This window comes from Pelecanus crispus, chromosome 2 (genome assembly GCF_030463565.1).
Source record: "Pelecanus crispus isolate bPelCri1 chromosome 2, bPelCri1.pri, whole genome shotgun sequence".
Lineage (NCBI taxonomy): Eukaryota > Metazoa > Chordata > Aves > Pelecaniformes > Pelecanidae > Pelecanus > Pelecanus crispus.
This window is the reverse complement of record NC_134644.1, coordinates 148,701,466-148,721,516: the sequence shown is the minus strand read 5'-3', so window position 1 is coordinate 148,721,516 and position 20,051 is coordinate 148,701,466. Positions and strand designations below refer to the sequence as shown.

At 40.1% G+C, this 20,051-nt stretch overlaps 2 protein-coding genes across 2 annotated transcripts in view; both read left to right on the top strand.

Moving 5' to 3' along the window:
- Nucleotides 1–20,051, top strand: part of RAD54B (RAD54 homolog B) — a 65,119-nt gene that overhangs the window by 20,260 nt on the left and 24,808 nt on the right. The gene's annotated exons all lie outside the window — the stretch shown is intronic.
- Nucleotides 721–6,881, top strand: FSBP (fibrinogen silencer binding protein). Its single transcript, XM_009488872.2, has 2 exons — nt 721–1,113; nt 5,395–6,881. Exons 1-2 carry the CDS (start codon nt 743–745, stop codon nt 5,918–5,920), a joined length of 897 nt encoding a protein of 298 aa, XP_009487147.1. The 5' UTR covers nt 721–742; the 3' UTR covers nt 5,921–6,881.

Sequence of the window (20,051 nt, the reverse complement as noted above, 5' to 3'; positions counted from 1 at the left end):
TTGGCGGCTGGGCCGGCGGGGGGGAGCGGCCTCTTTAAGAAGCCCCCGTGTCGGTAGCGGGAGCGGGCTGCCAAGTGCAGGAGAAGCTCAGCTTTACTGCGAAGCCCGCGCCTGAGTGTAACCTAACCGGCTGGAGGCTCGGCCGGCCCTGATTGACAGCAGGACCAGCATTATGCAAATGGCGCAGGGCAGCGCGGCGGCGGCGGCGGCCGGGGGCCGGGGGCGCCGGCAGGGAGCGATCCGCGCCCGCCGCCCGCGCCCCGTAGCGCGCCGCGCGTTTCGCAAAGCGGTTGTTGCTTTTTTGGGGACGTCGTTACGTGTAAAATCATCTCGAGCGCGGTTTCAGTTTGAGATGCGCGTGAGAGAGCTAGGGAGATGTGTCAGAGCTTGTTACTCAAGCTAAATTAGGTAATTTTTAGCTGGGTAACGTGCTAATCTTTAAACCTTTGTGTTTTTAAATCCTGCCTGTGTCTGGTCTCTTCATACAAAAGTGTATTTTGCTTGTTTCTTCTCGTCTTCTTCAGTCTGAAGCCTTATGTAGGTCAGGCTTGGCTTAAGCAGATTTCCTGAACCTGCGTCAGCTTAAGCTGAAGGAATTTTAATAAACCCTCCCTTGTAGGCGTGGGCCTAAATGAGACTAGCCTAGTTAAGCCTGATCTTTTTCTGTTTGTGAAAAAGAGCGGAGCAGAGCTAGGGACTGCATGGTGGCTTCAGAAACGGCTTCCTTAATTCAAAGATAACAATGGTTGGGAAGGCCAGATCTTCTAATTTTACCTTATCTGAAAAGCTCGATTTGCTAAAACTCGTGAAGCCGTACGTTAAAATTCTCGAGGAACATACCAATAAGCATTCTGTAATAGTGGAAAAAAACAAATGCTGGGATATCATAGCTGATAACTACAATGCCATCGGAGTAGATCGCCCTCCTCGTACTGCACAGGGCCTGCGCACGCTGTACAAGAGGCTCAAAGAATATGCCAAACAGGAGCTATTGCAGCAAAAGGAGACTCACTCAGACTGTAAAAGCAGCATTTCCGAGCCAACCAAGAAAGTTGTGGAGATGATTCCACAGATTTCCAGTGTGTGTTTAAGAGACAGGAGCGGTGTTCAAAGGTGAGACGATTCTTTTTATTTTGTTACTGAATGAAAATTATGGCGCCTCCTATCTACCCGGTAACGCTTTGCTTGTCTTCAGGCTCCTAAAGGAAATGTTTTATCAGAGAAAATCCCCAGATGGGGAACAATGACAAAATAATATTGCTTTTGTTTTATGGGAAGCTTTACGGTGACTTAGCACTTGCATTCATTTTTTTCAGCTCTCTTTCAAAGCCTGTTTCGGAGTCTTTGTCATAGTCTGGAAAGTGAGGGTTAAGAGAGAATCAAAGAGAAATAGTAGCTCCAACCTCCACCCCTCCCCTACCTTTTAATAGGCAGATTATTCAAACACTAGCAAAGTGATGGCTATTCTCCTCCATTTAAGGTAATACTGCAGTCATTTTGCAACATATGGCACTATTACCAGTTTATAGAAGATTTTTAATAAAGTTCGTTCACAGACCTAAGAAACCTTACTCATACACCTTTTTTCTCTCTTTTACTCTGATGTTTGCATGTTATGTTTGAACTGATCCCAATCCTTTAAAAAAAAAAACAAATTAACTCCCCACACCACAGTGCCTTTGTGAGTGCAAATGTTTTTTTAGATTATACTTTTCTTGCATTAACGGTGGTTCCCTGAAACTGGAGCAAAGCTAATTGCAGTCTAAACTCCAAGCAGTTCTCTATCGTATGTTAGGTAGTTCAAATACAGAGAGAAACGGAGAGGTGCAGCACTAGAAGTTTTCTTTTTTGTAGGATTTTTTTTTTTTTTTTACTGTTCAGTAAAGTGAGACACACTGTCTAGATTTGAGCCAGACATAATACAGGCAGGCAGCATGCAGGCTTTCTCCCACAGCTGGCTAATGCCCCTCATATCTGACTTGCAACACTCTGCTGGTTCTGTATTGGTCCTTGAGGGATCAAAAAATGCCTGGGTCAGGTTTTGGTTCCTCCAGATACAAAAACTAAGCTAGGGAGGAGGGAGAAGAAGGTCAAATAACTCCCCAGCAGCCTTGAGAAAGCTCTGATTTTTCTTATTTTCCCAAGCAGATTAATGGGAAGCGAACTTTCTGTATTTTAATCAGATATACTGATAGTCGGTGCAGCAGCGTAACACTCTTAAGAAAAGCTGGCATGCGCACACACACTGAATTGGATTCACGGTGCCACTGGTTGAACTGAATGGTAACAATTGTCTAAATCCCAACATGCCAGATGCTCTAAAAATATGCTGTTGTGGGTCCTTTGCGTAAAGAAGTCTGAAGCAACTGGGCTGCACTGCTGCTCCTGGTGAATGCCCCTGGAGGAACCGTTCCAAAGAATTCTCTGGAACAAAACAAGGCTTTTAATTGCGCTAATAAAGGTTGCAGTGTCTTGACTACCAACTTTTGTAAGGAGGGGAAAAAAAAAAAATAGTGTGAGAACTTTGGTTTGTAGATCGGCTTAGAAAAAGCACTGACGCTTTTCGTGAATGATTAAGAGCTAATGATCTCCATAGTTTGTCTCCTATAATTTAAACATTTTTTGCAGTCCCTTATGGCTCTGGGAACATTGACTTGATTACTGCTTACCCAAAATGGTTGTTCTTAGGAACAGCCAATACACTGTGTGCTGAAGGAAAAGAATGTAATTTAAATTATTTTTTCCCTGCTCAAATACATCGTTATTTTATAGTTCTAATTTTAACTCTGAGTTGCATTCTACCCTAATTTTCAAAACCCTGTGTTGGGTTTTAACTCACCGGGATACGGCTTAGGTTTTGTAGGGTGGAAATACAACTGATAATGAATCCAAAATCTTAATTGCACCTTTAAGCCATTTCTAGCTCGCTGTGATTAAACAAAACCTGGTGAATCGTGGGTGCCTGCAGGGTTATAAATACCATCCCCCAATTGTGGTAACTGTTGTTTGTCTTTCTTTCAGTCAAGTTGTCAGAAACATCAGTAACCACCATACAGGCGGCTCTTTTGTTTCTCAATTCCTTCTTTCTCTCTTTGCTGTCTAATTGTTTTCCTCTTAAGAGACTGACTCTAAGAAAAATGAAAAAGCCTCATCAGAGTTACCTGAAGATTTGGTAATTTTCTAGTTCTGTGTGGATTACACTTTAAGAGATGGATTTTTCACTGTTTGGAGGCTCTAGTCTATGTTAGACTAAATCTTACCTATCTTTCTTCTCTTAACCTCTCTCACTTTCTCTTTCTGCTCTCTCTCTGCTTCCTTTTGTCAGAATGACCTGCTTTTCCTGCTGGTTGTTTCCACTTTTCTCAGGCTAGAAGCTGGCCAGGAGCCAGCAAATAAGGAGGAGGGAAGCTGTATTAGAAGCTGCAGTTGTGAAGAGGGGCAAGCCCAGAATTACAGTCAGCACTGGGGAAAACAAATGAATGTTTGTTATAATACTTCCGATGCTCAATGAGAGGAGTAAAAGGAATGTGAGAAAGAGGTATATAGGAAAAGGTGAAGCTTTGTGGCATGAGGAGGAGGAGGAGGAGGAGGAGTAAGGTGATATAATTGATGCTCTATTGGCAGCTCAGGTAACAGTTGCTAGAATTAAGATTATCCTGGCATTTTCTTCAGGGAAGAAATGAAAGGTCTGTTTTCAGTACCTGCTTCAGATGGACTCTTTTTTGTTTTTTTTTCTTTTTTAAATCTTTAGTTAAAATAGTTTGGGTCGTTGTCAGGATTAATTTTTGGAAAATGTATTGCTCTGACCCTGTTGACCATTTCTATAATTGAGTATTGAGAAACTTACATGCTTTTGTTCTAGAAATTGCACTTTCATGTTAATGGATGGCATACTAGATCAGGGTCCTTTGGAAACTGCAACCATGACTGCTTATTTCTTTTAAACCAAGAGTTTTGAAGACGATGGGAGATGCGGAAGAGATGATCATACCACCTTTTGATTAAGGAGTTAGCGCATTTACAGGAGAAGTAGGATGTACAAATTAAATTTCTCCTTTGCTTCTGGGAATTTGAACCCACATCTACTGCTAACCAGGACACTGTTTTAATAAGCAGATAGTGTTTCTCAATTTGTGGATGGTAGGGCTCACAAGGAGTTTAAAACGTGTAAAGAAACACCTCCCACCCCCTTGGGTCCTCCAGGGTTGGGGAGCATCCACGGATGTTATATTAATCACGAATCCACTCGCTGCTTGTAGCTCGTAGCAGCAGCTCAGTTCTTCAAGATTTGGGGAATGTCTCATATCTGTGGCCACCAGTTACAGGCTCTGTTTTAGACAGTCATGGCCATGATGATGCACTGTCTTCGGTATCGGTACCAGGTTAATATATTTCTGTTCCCGTGTTACACTATATTGTCTTCCCACTCATACTGAAAGTATTCTTTGCAGATCTGTACTATGAAATAGATCAAGAAGCTGATTTGGCTTAAAAAACATTACCTGAATAAAACAGTGATGTGCAGAAGTGTAGGGTTTCAAACAAACTGATGGTAGAGAAGTAGGCAGGAACAGCTTGAGCCATTATTATCATCAAAGCCAATGTAATGTCAAATCATGATTTGAGGTGCTGCTGACTCAGGGATTTACACAAAGACAGATGAGTCAAGTGGGCGTTGTACTTTTGAAAAGAAATGCACAGAACTATAGGCCGTTCTTAATGGAAACATGTCTGTGCCTTCTCTTGAAGCTTCAGAAGAATATTGAGATCACCAATTGAAGGAGAGGGAGCAAGGATTAGCTTAATTCCCTAATCTACTGGCAGGGTCATAATTTAGGTTCTGGTTTCTTCTCCCAAGGCTCTTTGTGCAATTTTATTTGGTGATTGTTTTACATTAAAAAAACACAAACAAACAAAAAAACCCCAAGTACTTGGGTGCATGAATTGGAAACAGGCAACACATTAGAACAGGAGGAGATGAATAAGTTTGGGAGATGGAAATGTTTCTGCCACAGTCTGCTCAATCTAAGTTTATGCCCTTTTAAAATCACATTATATATTATATAAACTCTTTCCTCTGTCACTTGCTGCTGCTTTGTTTTTATTCTCATTTGCCACTAATAGCCCTTGTTGCTTCTCCAGTGTCAGAACAAGGGCCTACCAGGATAGTTCTCTGTCAGCTATACTGCCTTTATAGTGATAGAATCTGAGTAAGACAGGGCTGTATACGTGTGGTGGAAAGAAGGAGGGGTACAGGTGGTGTTCATGTAATGAAGTAGAGTCCCAGGCATAGGTAGCGAAGTAGTGTTTCAAATAAAGCTTTGGTTACTAACAGCTGCTACTTTTAAAAATAGTTTTTAATGGATTATTTAAATATGATTTTGTGTGTTCTAGTGCTAGTATCGATAAAGAAACAATTGCTGGTACCAGTTCACCACAGGCAATGTTGGATCACCATCCTGCGACAGTCATGATGGAGTTGCAATCAGAAGAGGATGTCAAACCTCCTCCTTCTTTGATTATAGACTCACAGCAAAATGAGAACTTAGAACAAGAGGAGGAACACCAGCTGGTGCATATTATGGAAAGGTCTCCTTCAACGTCGGTATCTTCAGTTGATATGAGAGTGATGATGTCTCCCTCTCCTGTACCAAGAAGAGATGAGTTTTTTAGGCTTGAGGTTGGAGAACGCTTTAGACCAATGTGTGGGTATGACCCACAGATGTTACAAATGCTGAAAGAAGAGCATCAAATAATATTAGAAAATCAAAGAAAAATTGGTCTTTATGTCCAAGAAAAAAGGGATGGTTTGAAAAGAAAGCAGCAACTGGAAGAAGAACTGTTGCGAACAAAAATCAAAGTAGAGAAGCTGAAGGCAATACGACTACGCCGTGATCTGCCGGAATACAGCAATATCTAAATATTTTATTACTTCTGTCGTATTCTTTGAAATACTTAATAATAAATGCTTTTGCCCTAGCAAAATTGTTCCTTATGTTAATATGGATGGATCAAAACCTGGTCTCGAGAGATGAAAGCATATTTTCCATGTTGTTGTTTATGTACCTTAGAAAAATGCCTTGTGTGTGTTTGAATGCACCAACTCTTCTGGTCTGAAGTATAATCAAATCCTGTATATTTAAGTGTTTAGGTTGATAAAAATCCAAACTTCAAAAATATTTCCACTTATCTCTGTTAGAGTTGTGATGAGCTAATGGAAATTTAGCTCAGCTCTTTTTAAAAATTTTGATCATATGCATTATTTTTTCAAATAATAAACCTATCCTTTAATATCTTACTGAAGTTACAGGTTAATAAATACATATAAAAAGGAGGAATAAGAGGCTATGTTTAAATGTCTTATTCTTTTCAAGTTGGTAACTCTTATGACAGTGGTGAGATTTTGCTGATAAATCAGCTTGGAAAACACAATTACTGGATTGTTATATTTTTTTAATGTTCAGTAGACAGTTGAATAAATGTACATCTTTTAAAAAGTTAATACTCTTTTTTGTTTCCAGTGGAAGAGTGTTTCCATAGGACATTATCAAAATAGAGACAATGAATGCAACACTTGGTTTTTAAAACTGCATGCATGTGTAATTTGTGTGTACAGTTACCATGATCGTATATTCAGTTATAGTAATTACTGGTGATCAACCACAAAAATGTCTAATTTCCTCATTTGCATGCATAATTACTACAGTGCATGTGCAACCAAGACAGTTGCAGGTGCCTTTGATCAATATCACTATGACTATAAGCTACTGAAATGGAATAGTTTCTGTATGTAAGTAACATGTGACTTGAAATCAACAGAAGATTTTTTGTTGTTCTGGGTACCTTTTATAAATGCTGCTGTTCTGGTCTTTCAACTAGTTTCAAATAAAATGCCCAAAATGAAAAAGCAATTGATTCTTCTGTCTGTCCTAGTAGCAGCCGTTTCCTCTGCAGTTACGATCAATGTTCATAACCGGAAGAAAAATAACTGGAAAGCATAATTATTGAGATGATTATTGAGAGCAGCCCTGAGGAGAAGGACTTGGGGGTGTTGGTTGATGAGAAGCTCAGCATGGTCCGGCAATGTGGGCTCGCAGCCCAGAAAGCCAACCGTATCCTGGGCTGCGTCAAAAGAAGTGTGACCAGGAGGTCGAGGGAGGGGATTCTCTGCCTCTACTCCGCTCTGCTGAGACCCCGCCTGGAGTACTGCGTTCAGCTCTGGGGCCTCCAGCGTAAGGACATGGACCTGTTGGAGCAAGTCCAGAGGAGAGCCGTGAAGATGATCCGAGGGCTGGAGCACCTCTCCTATGAAGACAGGCTGAGAGAGTTGGGGTTGTTTAGCCTGGAGAAGAAAAGGCTACGGGGAGACCTTAAAGCAGCCTTCCAGTACCTGAAGGGGGCCTACAAGAAAGCTGGAGAGGGACTTTTTGGAAGGGCATGTAGTGATAGGACAAGGCGTAATGGCTTTAAACTGAAAGAGGGTAGATTGCGATTCAATACAAGGAAGAAATTCTTCAGTGTGAGGGTGGTGAGGCACTGGAACAGGCTGCTCAGAGAAGTGGTGGATGCCCCATCCCTGGAGGTGTGCAAGGCCAGGTTGGATGGGGCTTTGAGCAACCTGGTCTAGTGGAAGGTGTCCCTGCCCATGGCAGGGGGGTTAGAACTAGATGATCTTGAAGGTCCCTTCCAACCCAAACCATTCTGAGATTAATTTCTTCGTAATTCTTAGTCTCCTGCCTGTTATGAATGGATCCACAACTGCCTTAGACATCTTGCTTCTTATTCCCTGTAACAATACTTTCTCCTTCCTGTAACCTTTAGCACAAGAAAAGGAAATGAAGTACAGCATCTAGGAAAAAGAGAGAACAAAGGAGATGTAATTCCTCCTGTGCCTCCCATCTCAGAGGGCCCCAGCAACAGAAAGAACAAAAGCAATAGGAGGGAGAATATTTGCTCCTGTCGCCACTGTTTTCCCAAATTTGTTTCTTTCTCCATTCCCATAGAACCTCAGCATGCGACCATGGGGCACTGGTCTGCATCAGCAGACTCTGAATCAGAGGTAAGCCTCACACCTCCTTGTTGGTTTTCTGAGTAAATCATGTTACCTTTGTAGCCACAGGGATAAATGCTTATTGAAGACTGAAGGCTGGAAGCATGTAAGTTTAATTGAGGGGCTAGTGGAGCTTAAAGAATTGTAGTTAAAATTTTATGATGGTGATATGAGAGAAATAATCTTGACTGTTGGTGCCCAGGATAACTTTAGCAGGTTACAAGTGGAAAGAGTAAAGGAAGCAAGTCTTCTGTTTACAAACTGAGGAAAAATACAGACAGTGAAAACAGATGTTGTCAATATGGAGTTCCCCGCTACTTTTCCAGTTGTTTTCTAGAGAAGAGAGCACTGTAAGCGTTTGTTCTGTTGGGAATTTTTGCGTGCGCTGAAAACGATGATGTCTGTTTCTGTACAGTCCTTGGCTTTATGCTGTATATTTCAGTTCAAGGACATCGATCTGTTTTTGTATAGCTGGAAACACTTCAATGAGGTACTCACTTTCCTGAGTTTACAAGAGTCAAAATATTGGCTTTAATAAATAAATAAGGATTTTATTTGTTCTACTTTGCCATCTGAAATGTGGCTTCTCAGAAATGGGAAACAGCACTAAATTCTCTGCACTCGTCTTTATTTGGAAATGCCTGATCTTATCCTTGCAGTTGAAAATCAGAATTCTGGTTTCCAGTGGTAAGGAATTAATTTCTGTTTGTTGTTTCTTTCCTTACATATTATGCAAATGAACAAGTTTTAATAGTTCAGAAAATGATTCTCATACAGCTCATCATCTTGCAGTGGTTTTGAATTGTAGCTACTCTTATGTTGGCCACCAAAATGCTCTAGAGACTTTAGAATAATTTCTGTTGAATTCTCCATCCTTCTTCAGCTAGATGAAGAGGTGATCTCCAGGGTTTCTATTGGCATGGTGTTTTTATTTCAAGGACTAGAACCAGAAGAATTTCCAGTCTTTGAAAGCTTGCAGACCTTTCTGAACTGAAAGACAAAGTAGATGCAAAAATAGGACTCTGGGTAGAGTAAAATCTCCCTTGTATTCTTGATACTGGAAGAGGAAGGATGCAAATGAGTAAAGAAAAAACAAAATGCTCCAGCCTGGTCAGAATGGTCTCCCTATAATCAGTGTTCTCCAATGTTTGGTTGTTCTGTCTTTGTCTCATTTCTTACTGGAAGGCCTTTCATTCTTACTTGTAGGCAGCACCTCTAGTTCAGGGATCTCTCATGCTTCTCGTTTCCTTTGTTCTCGGTTGTGTTTCTTTTGGTCTTTGGGGGAGCTTGGGGTGGGGGGAGAAATCTCTTGATTCCCTGTGCAGCTCGCTCATTTCTATACCAGTGACACGATATTTATCTGCTTTCACTACAGAAACATTTCCTCCTTCAGTGACATTATATTGCTCCGTCAGTGCAATATGGTGCTGACTATATTTTATACCTCTCCATGCTGGTAGATCTGCATTTCTTTCTCACCCCACATCTGCTTTACAGTATCAGGTTATCTGTCTGAGTCAGACTTCTCACTTCTCAGTGCCTGTTCCTGTTTTTTTTCTATGTATTCCTAATGTGGGTACATGCACCACAGCTGTGGCTAGTCCTTCTGGACCTTGAAGTGCTATGAATTTTTACTGTTCCAGTGAATGGTATTTCATTAGCATGTGTGAAAGGGGTGGTAGGAAGCTTTTCCCTCCTTCACCCCCGTTCTTATCCTCTTATTCCCTTCGCTACATCTGGCAGTGCCATTCCCTGTCTGCATGTTTATAATGTACGTAGTACAAGCAGAGTAATTTTAGGCAGGGACAAATTTCTACCATATGTTCATGTCCTTCTACTAAGATAACTGAAATAAACAGGCTCCAGGAGTAATTTAATTCCCAACATCTAATGGACTTATGTTTAGGATTAGAGCAAAACACTGTAACTGTCGTAACTTTGTGATAATTGTGATAGCATCTTGTATAACTTCATCTGAGTAATTGTCTAATGATCAGTCTATAATTTTGTCAGCTGCTCCCTAATTATCTTGCTTTTTTTGTCCCTCCCTGCTTCCCCCTGTAAGCTTTTGACTCATGTGGAATCATCTCAGTTGATGTGCTTGCCTTAGATCAGAATTCTTACTGGGTAAAAATGGTAGGAGAGAGATGTATTCCAAGACCAGGAGAGATTACTTACATCTAATCTTGCTTGCAATATTCCTGTTTTCTAACATCTTCCACCTCACTAGCTTCAATTCCTTTATTTCATTTATATGTCTGCACCTTTTCTGGCTTGGGATTTTTTTCCCCCATACAATGAAAATGCATGGACTAGAGCTTGCATATGATCTTTAGGCAGACTTTTTGTCCACTGGATTTCCAATAGGCAAAGCCAATAAGTTGCTTATAATTATGAGAGCGTTGTTTCTAAGTGGGAGGAGTAAATGGGGAATTGTGGTACCCAGGCTGGCTGGCTAAGCTTTTAAAATTTCTTTTATCTTATTTTAAAGTGCTTTAGGGTGGTTCCGTATGAATTTCAACTTTGGTAAAATCATAAAAAGGTTACTCATGAAGATGAGAAAGTGTTTTCCTAGCATGTTGATTACTATTCTATTTTGCATGTGAAAATAAAGAGAAACCTTTAAAAAGAATGCTTTTTAACATTTTTCAAGGGTTTAAAATACATGAAATGTAGCTTCTCAGTGTGTATTCCTAACAAGTCATGCTTTTATTCTGTTTTTAAATATCCAGGTCTTAAATAATTTGAAAAATATTGTTTAAGTTTTAGGTTTAAAAAAAAAAGTGCTGTTTACAGTAGTTAAAGTAATAGTCTGTTAGCTGGGTGTGTAACACATGACTAAATTTCAGTCATTCTGTGACCGATGTTTCTGTGTTTTATCTCTGCTAAAAATGAAAGCGTTCACCTTGCTGTCGGCCAAGTTGCCCGTGTAGAGATGGTTGCTCTCAAATGGCATCCAATTAGTCTGGGCAAAGTTTCCTCCATAATAAAGACACAATTTCCCGAAGTTTTATTGAAGACTAGCTAACAAAATTGGTCTGTGTGAATTCTTTCTTGTAAAACCTACAGTTCAGTGCTAAAGTAGTTGAATACCTTGCTTGTGATTTGTGTGTAAGAGGGGGTGGTTAAGGGTCAGAGAACCCAAGGAAAGCTCAGCCATCTGCAGGCACTGGCATTCCCCACTGTCCCTGCCTTTCTTCCGTGCTATGGGATTTCACACTATTTTATCTTAGTGATTACACAGAACAATTTGTTGATGTATCCAAACATCTCTGAGGGAACATAACACCTTGCTTGACTCTGTAGTGTTCACACAAGAAAAATATCATATAATTTTCATTGAATACTTAATCAGCAGTTACTCCACATGATTTATGACTTCTATTTGCGGTTTAGCAAAACTGCAGACTTGAAAAATCTTACTTAATTTTTTGTATTTTATGTATGCAAATAGAATTTAAAAAAAAAATGTCATTGTTTCCTAGCCATTTCCTCTTGGGTCTCGATTTTCATCTATAGTTGGCATAATCACAATAATTAGCATAATTTAACATAAATGTCAGCTAAAAAAAAAATTCCTCTGGATTATGGTGCCCCTCCATGCTCCGTTGATGTCAGGACCCAGTTTGGTTAAGGCTCAGTCATTTTGTTTACAGTATCCTGTCTGTTGCCATTTGCTTACTTGGTATGTCTTCGTATGATTCTTGTCTATATTGCTAATGCTTTCTCAAAAATGTCTGTTTTTAAAGCTCAGAACTTTCTGCATGCTTGAAATAAGTAAATCAATTTATAAATTAGCAATTTTTTTTTTCTTTAACAGTGAAACAATAGGACAAAACGTTTATCTAGTTTGGGGATGGGGAGGAGGGATTTTGGACTGCCTGTTGTTAGTTACTACAACGTTATTTGTTTCCTGTATCGTATCAGATAAAATCTGTTGCAGTAGTCTTGAGTCGTATCTATTATTAATCACTGAAGATGTCATGTGAAAGTAATTTATCATAACTCTGCAGCAGTTTGCAGGTAAATTTTACTTAGCCCACTTGTCAGTACTGTTAAGAATACCATTCTGTGAAGTCTAGAAATGTTTGTGTGGCATATACCAGAAATAGAGAAGTAAAATTGGGTACATATAACATTACCGTTACTGTTGATACATTCTCTGTCATAATATGGCATTCACTTAGGGGTGCATGTGTAAGCCAAAAAAACATTATTTTTGACTTGTAAACTCTGCAAGTTTCACCCAGGTGATGTTTGCATTTTTTTTGCATTGTAAGGAAGCTTTGACAGTACGTTGTACATCATGATGGACTTCCAGGTGACACTGGTAGCATCAACTATCAGTTTGGCCAAACCACTTTATGCTGGGTTACCTCCTCTCAGGCTATAATGTGAGTGTTCTAGATATGTATTTGTGTTTGTTTATGTCTTTTTGAAGTAGCTCAGCTTTTTTCTGTGAACCGGATTGAGGGGAGAATACGCTGGTTTGGATGTATTGAATTTTTATGATGTTCGCTTTGTAGTGTTCTAGTTTCTCTGTACTTTTGAAAAAGTGCTTGAAATTTGGCACCAGGCTGGTCTTTGACCATTCCTATAAAACCTCGCTCAAGTTTGTCTAATTCATAAGTTATTGGCAAACACAGTGTTTGGTAATTTTCAGTACAAGTTTGTTATACTTCAGATATAGTCCCTAATTGAATTCTTAGGAGAGTCTGTCCAACCTGGGCACATTGCACTGTTGAGAGAAGAACAGTGATTTCTCAGCTGTGAACACCTTGAATGAAAGCAAGGAAACGTGTCCCTAGTTTTGCCAGTAGCAGCGCCGGCAGACTCAGTGAGGAAGCCACTTTGCTTAGATCCAGAGAGGGTGCCATGATAGCAAGGATCTCAAGCACAACTGCCCTTTTTTCAGTGTGGCAAGGATTACAGAGCTGTTGGACTATACAGCTGGATAGGTAATGGCCCAGCTCTTCTGCGAAAAGTTCAAGACCAGCAATAGCCTGGAAAATATGGGTTGTAGCTCTGTGATTCAGAGTACTGCATAGTGTGTGCACAGGTGAGGGCTGAATTAAGCTTGCTTAGGGAATTTAGCCATTGTTTTTTGTTATAATTATTTCTGCTAGATAAAATTTGTTCCTTTCTGAAGAGGTTTTGTTATGTAGCTGTATGTGCTAATTTGCTGTAGCTGAGTTTTGAAAACACACGATTCCTAAGTCAACTTCCAAGATGGTACTAAAGATGTTTTTCAACAGTCCAGAAGTTAAATATATTTTGAAAGTTTCAGATACTTTAGCTCTGAAGATACAGTGGGCATCTGTAAAGGCTGGTTTCAGATGAAATACAGTAGAGATAAATTTGATCTTTTTTAAAATCTCATCCTTCTCTGATGAGTATGCACATGTACATATGTATGTATACACACACACACATACATACCCAATGAGATATGCATATGGTAAGTTGATAAGAAGAGCTGTGCATGCTGCAAAGGCTTTCAAGTGACATCAAGGGTCAAAGCAGTCCCTTGGGAATAGCAAGTGGACCCAGTCTGCTGATGGAAAGCTGCCACATCTCCAAGTCTACCAGCATTTCCTTATGTAAGTGGTCAGCTCAGGACCAAAAATAGGCAGGGTTGATATAAAGTAGATTCTGTTAAAGGCATCCTGATTTTACGGCTCCCTGCATGGAATCATCTTATTAATTTGCATTGGAATTTCTATGCAATTTAAATTGTATTCAATTTTCTTAACATCCAGAACCAGCAAAGGCAGCACAGTAAGCGCTGCTTACCTCTACAAGGATGAATTTCTCTTCTTCCCTCCTCCTTCATCTTCCCTGTTCCATTTTTGCTTTCCTAGTAAGAGTTACAACTAGAGCTCTAGGTTTTTGTGCTTGGGCCATAAATACTACTTTTCTGCTTGGACTACTGAATGGATTACATTTATGTACATCAAAGTTATGTAACTTGATTTGGAAAGATTACTCTTTCCCTTTCCAAATATTTCATCAGCCACTCTGCAAGTAATCGTTGCTGCATAACACATGAAAATTCTCAAAAATATGACTCATCCTTTGTGTGCCTCTTTCCAGGGTAATGTCATAAATTTTAAACAGTCCTGTTTAAATAATTTAGCATGGGAATATATTGTGTTTCATACTCATGACAGTGGGCATAAGTTTTATTGATTAGTTTTATTTTAAGGATTTTATTATAATCCAGGGAAATCAAAGATGGCCATTAACAAACACAAACAGTACATTAAAAATGTTTTTCCTTCCAATATGTGCTAAAACAGATGTTAATACGAAGGATACGTAATCTTAATAAATCTCTGCCCGTCTGCTTGCTTTTTGTTACAGATCTAAAAGTCTTTGCTTTTTAGGAATGGAGATTTTGTATAGCACAGAAATAGAGTTTTATTTTTAATAAAAAACAGTAGAAGTAATAGCAAATGCTTAAGAGTGCCAAACTATATATTTTCAAAGTACCACATATGGATTTAGCTGTGTACCTTCCATTAACATTGAAATGCAAAAGGATGCATACTTACATCTCTGCAAGCTGCTTCAAAAATTGCCTGCTTTTTGAGATGGCTACAATTAGCCTGTGATTGTGTAATAGTCTAATAACTATTTCTTAGTAATTTGCATTTTTTTGGTAATTTAAATATTTGGATTTTTTCTACTTATATCACATTTAGACTCTCATTTATTACAATAACACTCAATATATACAGAACCCAAGTATAGATGTTGCTTTCTGACAGGACTTGTGCATTTATTTTTTGAAGTAAAAGAGCTTTTACTTGACAATCAAAACAACTTTCGGTGTGGATGGCCACATTGAGAAGTGTAGTAAACAGTCAACTTGGATAGCATTTGACTGGTTCCAGTGTTTTACCGAGCTGATCTGGCTCACTGCACTGAATGATGCCTGCAGCCTTTCAGAATTCTCAATGATGCTGCTTTTTCCTTTGATAATAGGACTTGCACATCTATTTCTGTGGACTTGACAGAAGCTTTCAGCTTAGTTCATTAAATTTTTACAGTGAAAGCTGGAGTCAGTTGGATTTTTAGACAGTTGAGAGGTTTAGGAAAAATAGTTTTCTACTATGGAGCTATTATTTTGAAAGTGTATGGTCTCCATCCTCCTTTCTCTGCCGTTGATACTCTTAAGAGGTAAATGTTTCATTAAATGGTGATGAGAGGATTGTTCTTACTTGTTGAAATTAAGTACATCTACCATATCTATTATTGTATATGGAAGGTTCCTATTTGAAAAGAAAATTCAGGTTACAAACTCAAGTACCCAAAAACTTGCAAATACGCACAACCTGAATCCAGCCTTCCTATGCTGTTGGGTATAGTCATTAATTACATGATTATGGTTTATATTTCTGTAGGCTTCCTTGCCAATTTCAGTTTACAGAATGGACTGCATCCACTTAGTGAGCCACTATTCAGTATTTTCTTTCCACCTTTTTGTTCAGTTATAGACTTATGCCTTGTTTTCAGTACACTATTCAAACTATTTTGAATTAATTAGCTAATATTTTTTTCCTCTGGTCCCCATCATGGTAGTATCTGAGTGCTTCACAGATGTAATTACATTTCACAACATCCTTGTGAGATAAGAGGTTGGTTCCACTTTCTAGGAGATAATGCAGGAATTGAGGCACAGAGAATAAAAACAAAAGCCCCATTATTACTGAAGGTGCAGACTTGAATCAGCTAGGACTGCATTATCTCAGTGCTTTAATATACCATACAGTTAATCTTTCCAAACCACAATTTCCATTTGCACCCGTGAACGTTCACTATTACTACAAACGAGACTGAATCGCAAGTCAGGCGCTCAGACAAATGTTTACTGCTGAAAAGTTGGGGTTAAATGACTTTCCTGAGACCACAGAGGAACTCGAGAAGACAACACAAGTAAAATCCAGTTCTCTGAGGCACTATTCAGCTTATCTAACCACAAGAGTGGACTTTCTGTCCTTGCAGTCTGGGCCTCCTTCATCACACACCTTCTGCAGTCTGCAACAAAGCAGCTGAGGGATCACGTAGGCAGCAGCAACCTCTTTTTTCCTGCTGCTGCCGAGCGGTTCAGTTCTCTGCACTGAATGAGCAAGAGCTCCTGTGGCGACGTAATGCAGCATGTTTTCTGTAAAGACTTTATCATTAATGCATATGCACAAGGGGGCAGATCAGGTCATTGGAACAGTCTTATTTTTGACATCTCCAAACTTTGCTCGACTTCACAACCTTAAAACTATTCGCTTAGTGGAAGCTGGGGTTTGGGGGATGGGATGGGGTGTGACGCAGTTTTGTACCACGGGGTTGTAGATGTTAATCTTTTGGCTTTTAGAGCAAATTAACATTTCTAAACAGATTATTCCATATAATTTGATATTTTCATCTATGTGAGACAGGCAAGGTTGAGACTCTTACCTTCACCCTTTGGGATCATAAAGTGAATGACTGCATTAGGAGGTCACTGAATCCAGTGTAGACCATTACTATAGGGGCATGCATGCATGTGTTTGCCGACAGCAAAGAAACCAAAAGACTGAAAATTTTTCAGGTTGAAGAGCAGAAAGTACCAAAGGGACTTAGGCGGAAAACGATATGATGATCTAAGCTTTAGCTCCTGCTTTGCCTTCACCGACTTGTCCACTAGAAATTATTTGCCTGATTCTGGGTCCTCCACCAGTCCTAAACTCAGAATTGATTTGGGTTTGTCTCACAGGGTACGATCAGTCAAATGGACCCAGTTCAAAAGCTTAATTGCCTCCATCTCTTATGTTGCACCTAAATCTCTCCTTGCTCTCCTCCCGCAGCCCTACCCATGTGGAGAGCAGCTGCTGAATCCCGTTCTGTGAAATTATATGGAAGAGCATAACAATTATAGTAGTTTTATGTTGACTACCTTTCCTTGCTCGTCTTAAAATCTGAATTAGGGAAAAAGTTAAATCACAAAGATGGGGGAAGAGGAGTGGGCCCTGTTTGCCAGGAGGTTGGGTTGCTCTGTGTGTCCTTCTGGGCTCACCTGCTTGACATCTTTTACGTTGCAATGCCATGTTGTCCTTAGCTGGTTTCTTCCACTGTCACTTTTCACTTTATTTTCCCTGTCACTGTCTAATCAGCTCCCATTCTCATTTCTTCCCTTGGTTTCCCTTGACGGCTTCCAGCCATATGTTTTTTAGTGAACCTTGAATTTTGAGGGACTGAAATGAGGGTCAGAAAGTTCTTCTTGCCCCAGTTCCTGCTCAGAAAATTCCAGCACTCTCTCTGCTGTTTGATTGCTATACTGGACTCCAGTCCTAGTCTGCCACAGTTATGTTCCCCATACCTTCTCCTAAAATAATCTGTTGTCTTCCTACTCTTTTTACTCCCTGCTTGGTTTCTAGCCTTTCCCTGGCATGCTCTGATTCCAGGTCTGACTTATGTCCTTTTACCCAGTTGTCAGTTTTCTACTCGTTTAACATCAGTCTTCCTTTCCAGCGGTAGTCTTTTCAGGCTTCTTCTCCCAAATTGCTCTTCCTTGTACCTGGTCCTTGTCCCCTCTGTCATCTTTCCCTGGTTGGTGTCAGGAGATGAGATGGTGCCTCCAAAGGAGAGGGACCAGGAGAAATTCCCTGCTGGCGTGCTTGGAAGAGACCCAGCTTTGGTCTGAGCAGTGAGAGCTGTGACTACAGAGAAAGCTATTCTCGGCCTCAGTTAGAGCATGTCCAGCGTGTAATCCTCAGGAAATTAAGCTGCAGAGAATATGCAAACTGCATTTATTTCCAAGAGCTTTTAGCTTTCAGGAATGGAAGAAGTTTTACCCCAGCCAAAAGAAAAAAGAAGCGCTATCTTCTCCCCAGATTTTTAGATTACTCTCCAGAGTGTTATTAGTGCTTCTACAAGGAATAATAGTTTAGTGTGACCAAGACTGCATTAATCTGTGATTTTTGTTCTCATAAACAGTGATTTTTCTTTCACTGAAAGTTTTTATGGACATTGTGCGTGTGTGTGAATACGTGTGCTTAAAGTGAGACAGCTAGCATGGAAGACATCATATGGACTGGTGAAGGCCTGGCAAAATTATCAGCTTTGTAAAATAAGATCTGCTAACGGACATCCCCATAGTAATGCACGTTCAGCAATCTAGAGGCTAGTTTGATTGGAGTTTCAGATGAAAGATATGCATATAAAATTACTTTGATGCAGATGTTTAAAAATACTAAAAAATCTTGATCATTTGCATTTTTGTTTAAAAACAATTTTGGATATAAAACAATGATGTGTTTTTAAAAGAAAGTACTCCTGCTTGAAATATCAGTTTTTAGGTGAGTTTGCTAACATTGCTGATATGTGCGAGATGAATTAGATATACATTTTGTGTTTGAAAGAGGGGTACAAAGCACTGGGTTGTAATCAAGCGACACTGAGATGTAATCCCAGCTGTCATTGATTCCTATGGTTTTAAGGCAAGTCAGCTCAACTCTTGCTGGTTGCATTCCTCATAAAAGTCTCATAGAAGCGCTGTGAGAAGAGTTATTACTCATTTTTCCATCTTCAAGGCACACTAGTATACATTTACATGTTAGCTTAATATTAAGTTTACCATTAGACTGAAATTGCTTTGCAAATGAAGGGTGATGCTATCTCTGTCTCATATTTCTTTAAATATTCCTGGGATATCTTAGGAGTGTTTAACATACAGATCTTTCATATGGAACAAGATATCTAACTACTGTGTAAACATCTGTTCTCTAAATGTTATGAATTATTTTGATTAAGGAACTTTTTGATTACTTCCTCTGCTCGGAAGACGGAGATGATGCTGGCTGTGCAGAGCAGATCGATGGCACATGTGCAGAGTGGCTGCAGAGGCTGCAGCAGAACACTGCCATCGAGTTTCGGCTGTGATTCATTCAGAGCCCAGCTCTCCTTTTACCTCAGTCCAATTTTTTTGCTCTGCCTCCCTCTCTTTTTTAATTATTCCTTAGCACTATACAGTGCAACTTAATCGAAGTTGTCTTCTTTAGATTGTAATTTTTGCATTGCGACAGTGCGTTTTATTTAGAATATTCAGAGTGGTTGAGGGAAAACTCCCTATCGTTCCATACACGCTTACAACGTGGAAGTTCAGGTACAGATGTGCTGGGTAACTTGACAGGTCCTGTGGTTTCAAAATCACCCCAACCTAACAGCAGCTGCCACAAAAAAAAGGGGCAGCCTCCCAGTCTTCTTGTTCCAAACCACACATACCCTTTCCCTGTATTGACTGCAGTTGCTGGTGGGATTCATTGAGCTGGCTTGCCTGCAGCTGGTGGATGAGAAGCAGAGGGGGAGAGGGAAGGAAAGGTGAGCTCGCGGGCTTTGGCAGCAGCCTGCACTTGGATGGGGTTAAGCCATCCATTAAACCACACCTCAGCCTGAGGTGTCTAGTGCCCTGCTCACTGGAGCATGCCGCGCTCCTTACGGTAACACATACTTACAGTGCTGCAAGCTACAGTGTAGTCTGCTGCAAATGCACGTCTGAGTTACCTTTTGTAGTCTTTCATAATGCAGCGGCTTTCTTGGTGCACTGGGAGTAACCTAACGCACTTAATCGATGCATTTTCTCTAAATCCTGCTCATCAGAAACTGGTTAAACTAGTTTGCCATTGGAACACTCCCCCCTGTCCCCTCTCCTGGATCCTGTCCCGCTTTCTGTAAATCATCACCTTCCTGAGGCTGCTGAAACTTTTCCTCATATCAACTAGGCTATCGTTTATATCTCGAAACTTAAGCCCTTGCTTTCTCAACCAGAGAGAGAAAGCTTTTTAATTTGTGGAAGCTTTTCAAAGCCTTATTAGCCACATCTTTAAAGTTCCCAAGCCCTTCATTCTGGGCGGAAAGACACACCACTTGCTGGTTTCTTCATGGTTAAGAAAACCGCACTCCCGGGCTGGGCGGTTTGCTGTTTGGGAGACAAATGAGTGGGCATGATTTCCTGATCTTTCTCATA

What these genes read in the sequence shown, in the direction of transcription:
- FSBP (XM_009488872.2), top strand. Translation starts at nt 743, where the DNA reads ATGGTTGGGAAGGCCAGATCTTCTAATTTTACCTTATCTGAAAAGCTC. An exon ending in GACAGGAGCGGTGTTCAAAG is followed by an intron (nt 1,114 to 5,394) that starts GTGAGACGATTC and finishes TGTGTGTTCTAG; the next exon opens with TGCTAGTATCGATAAAGAAA.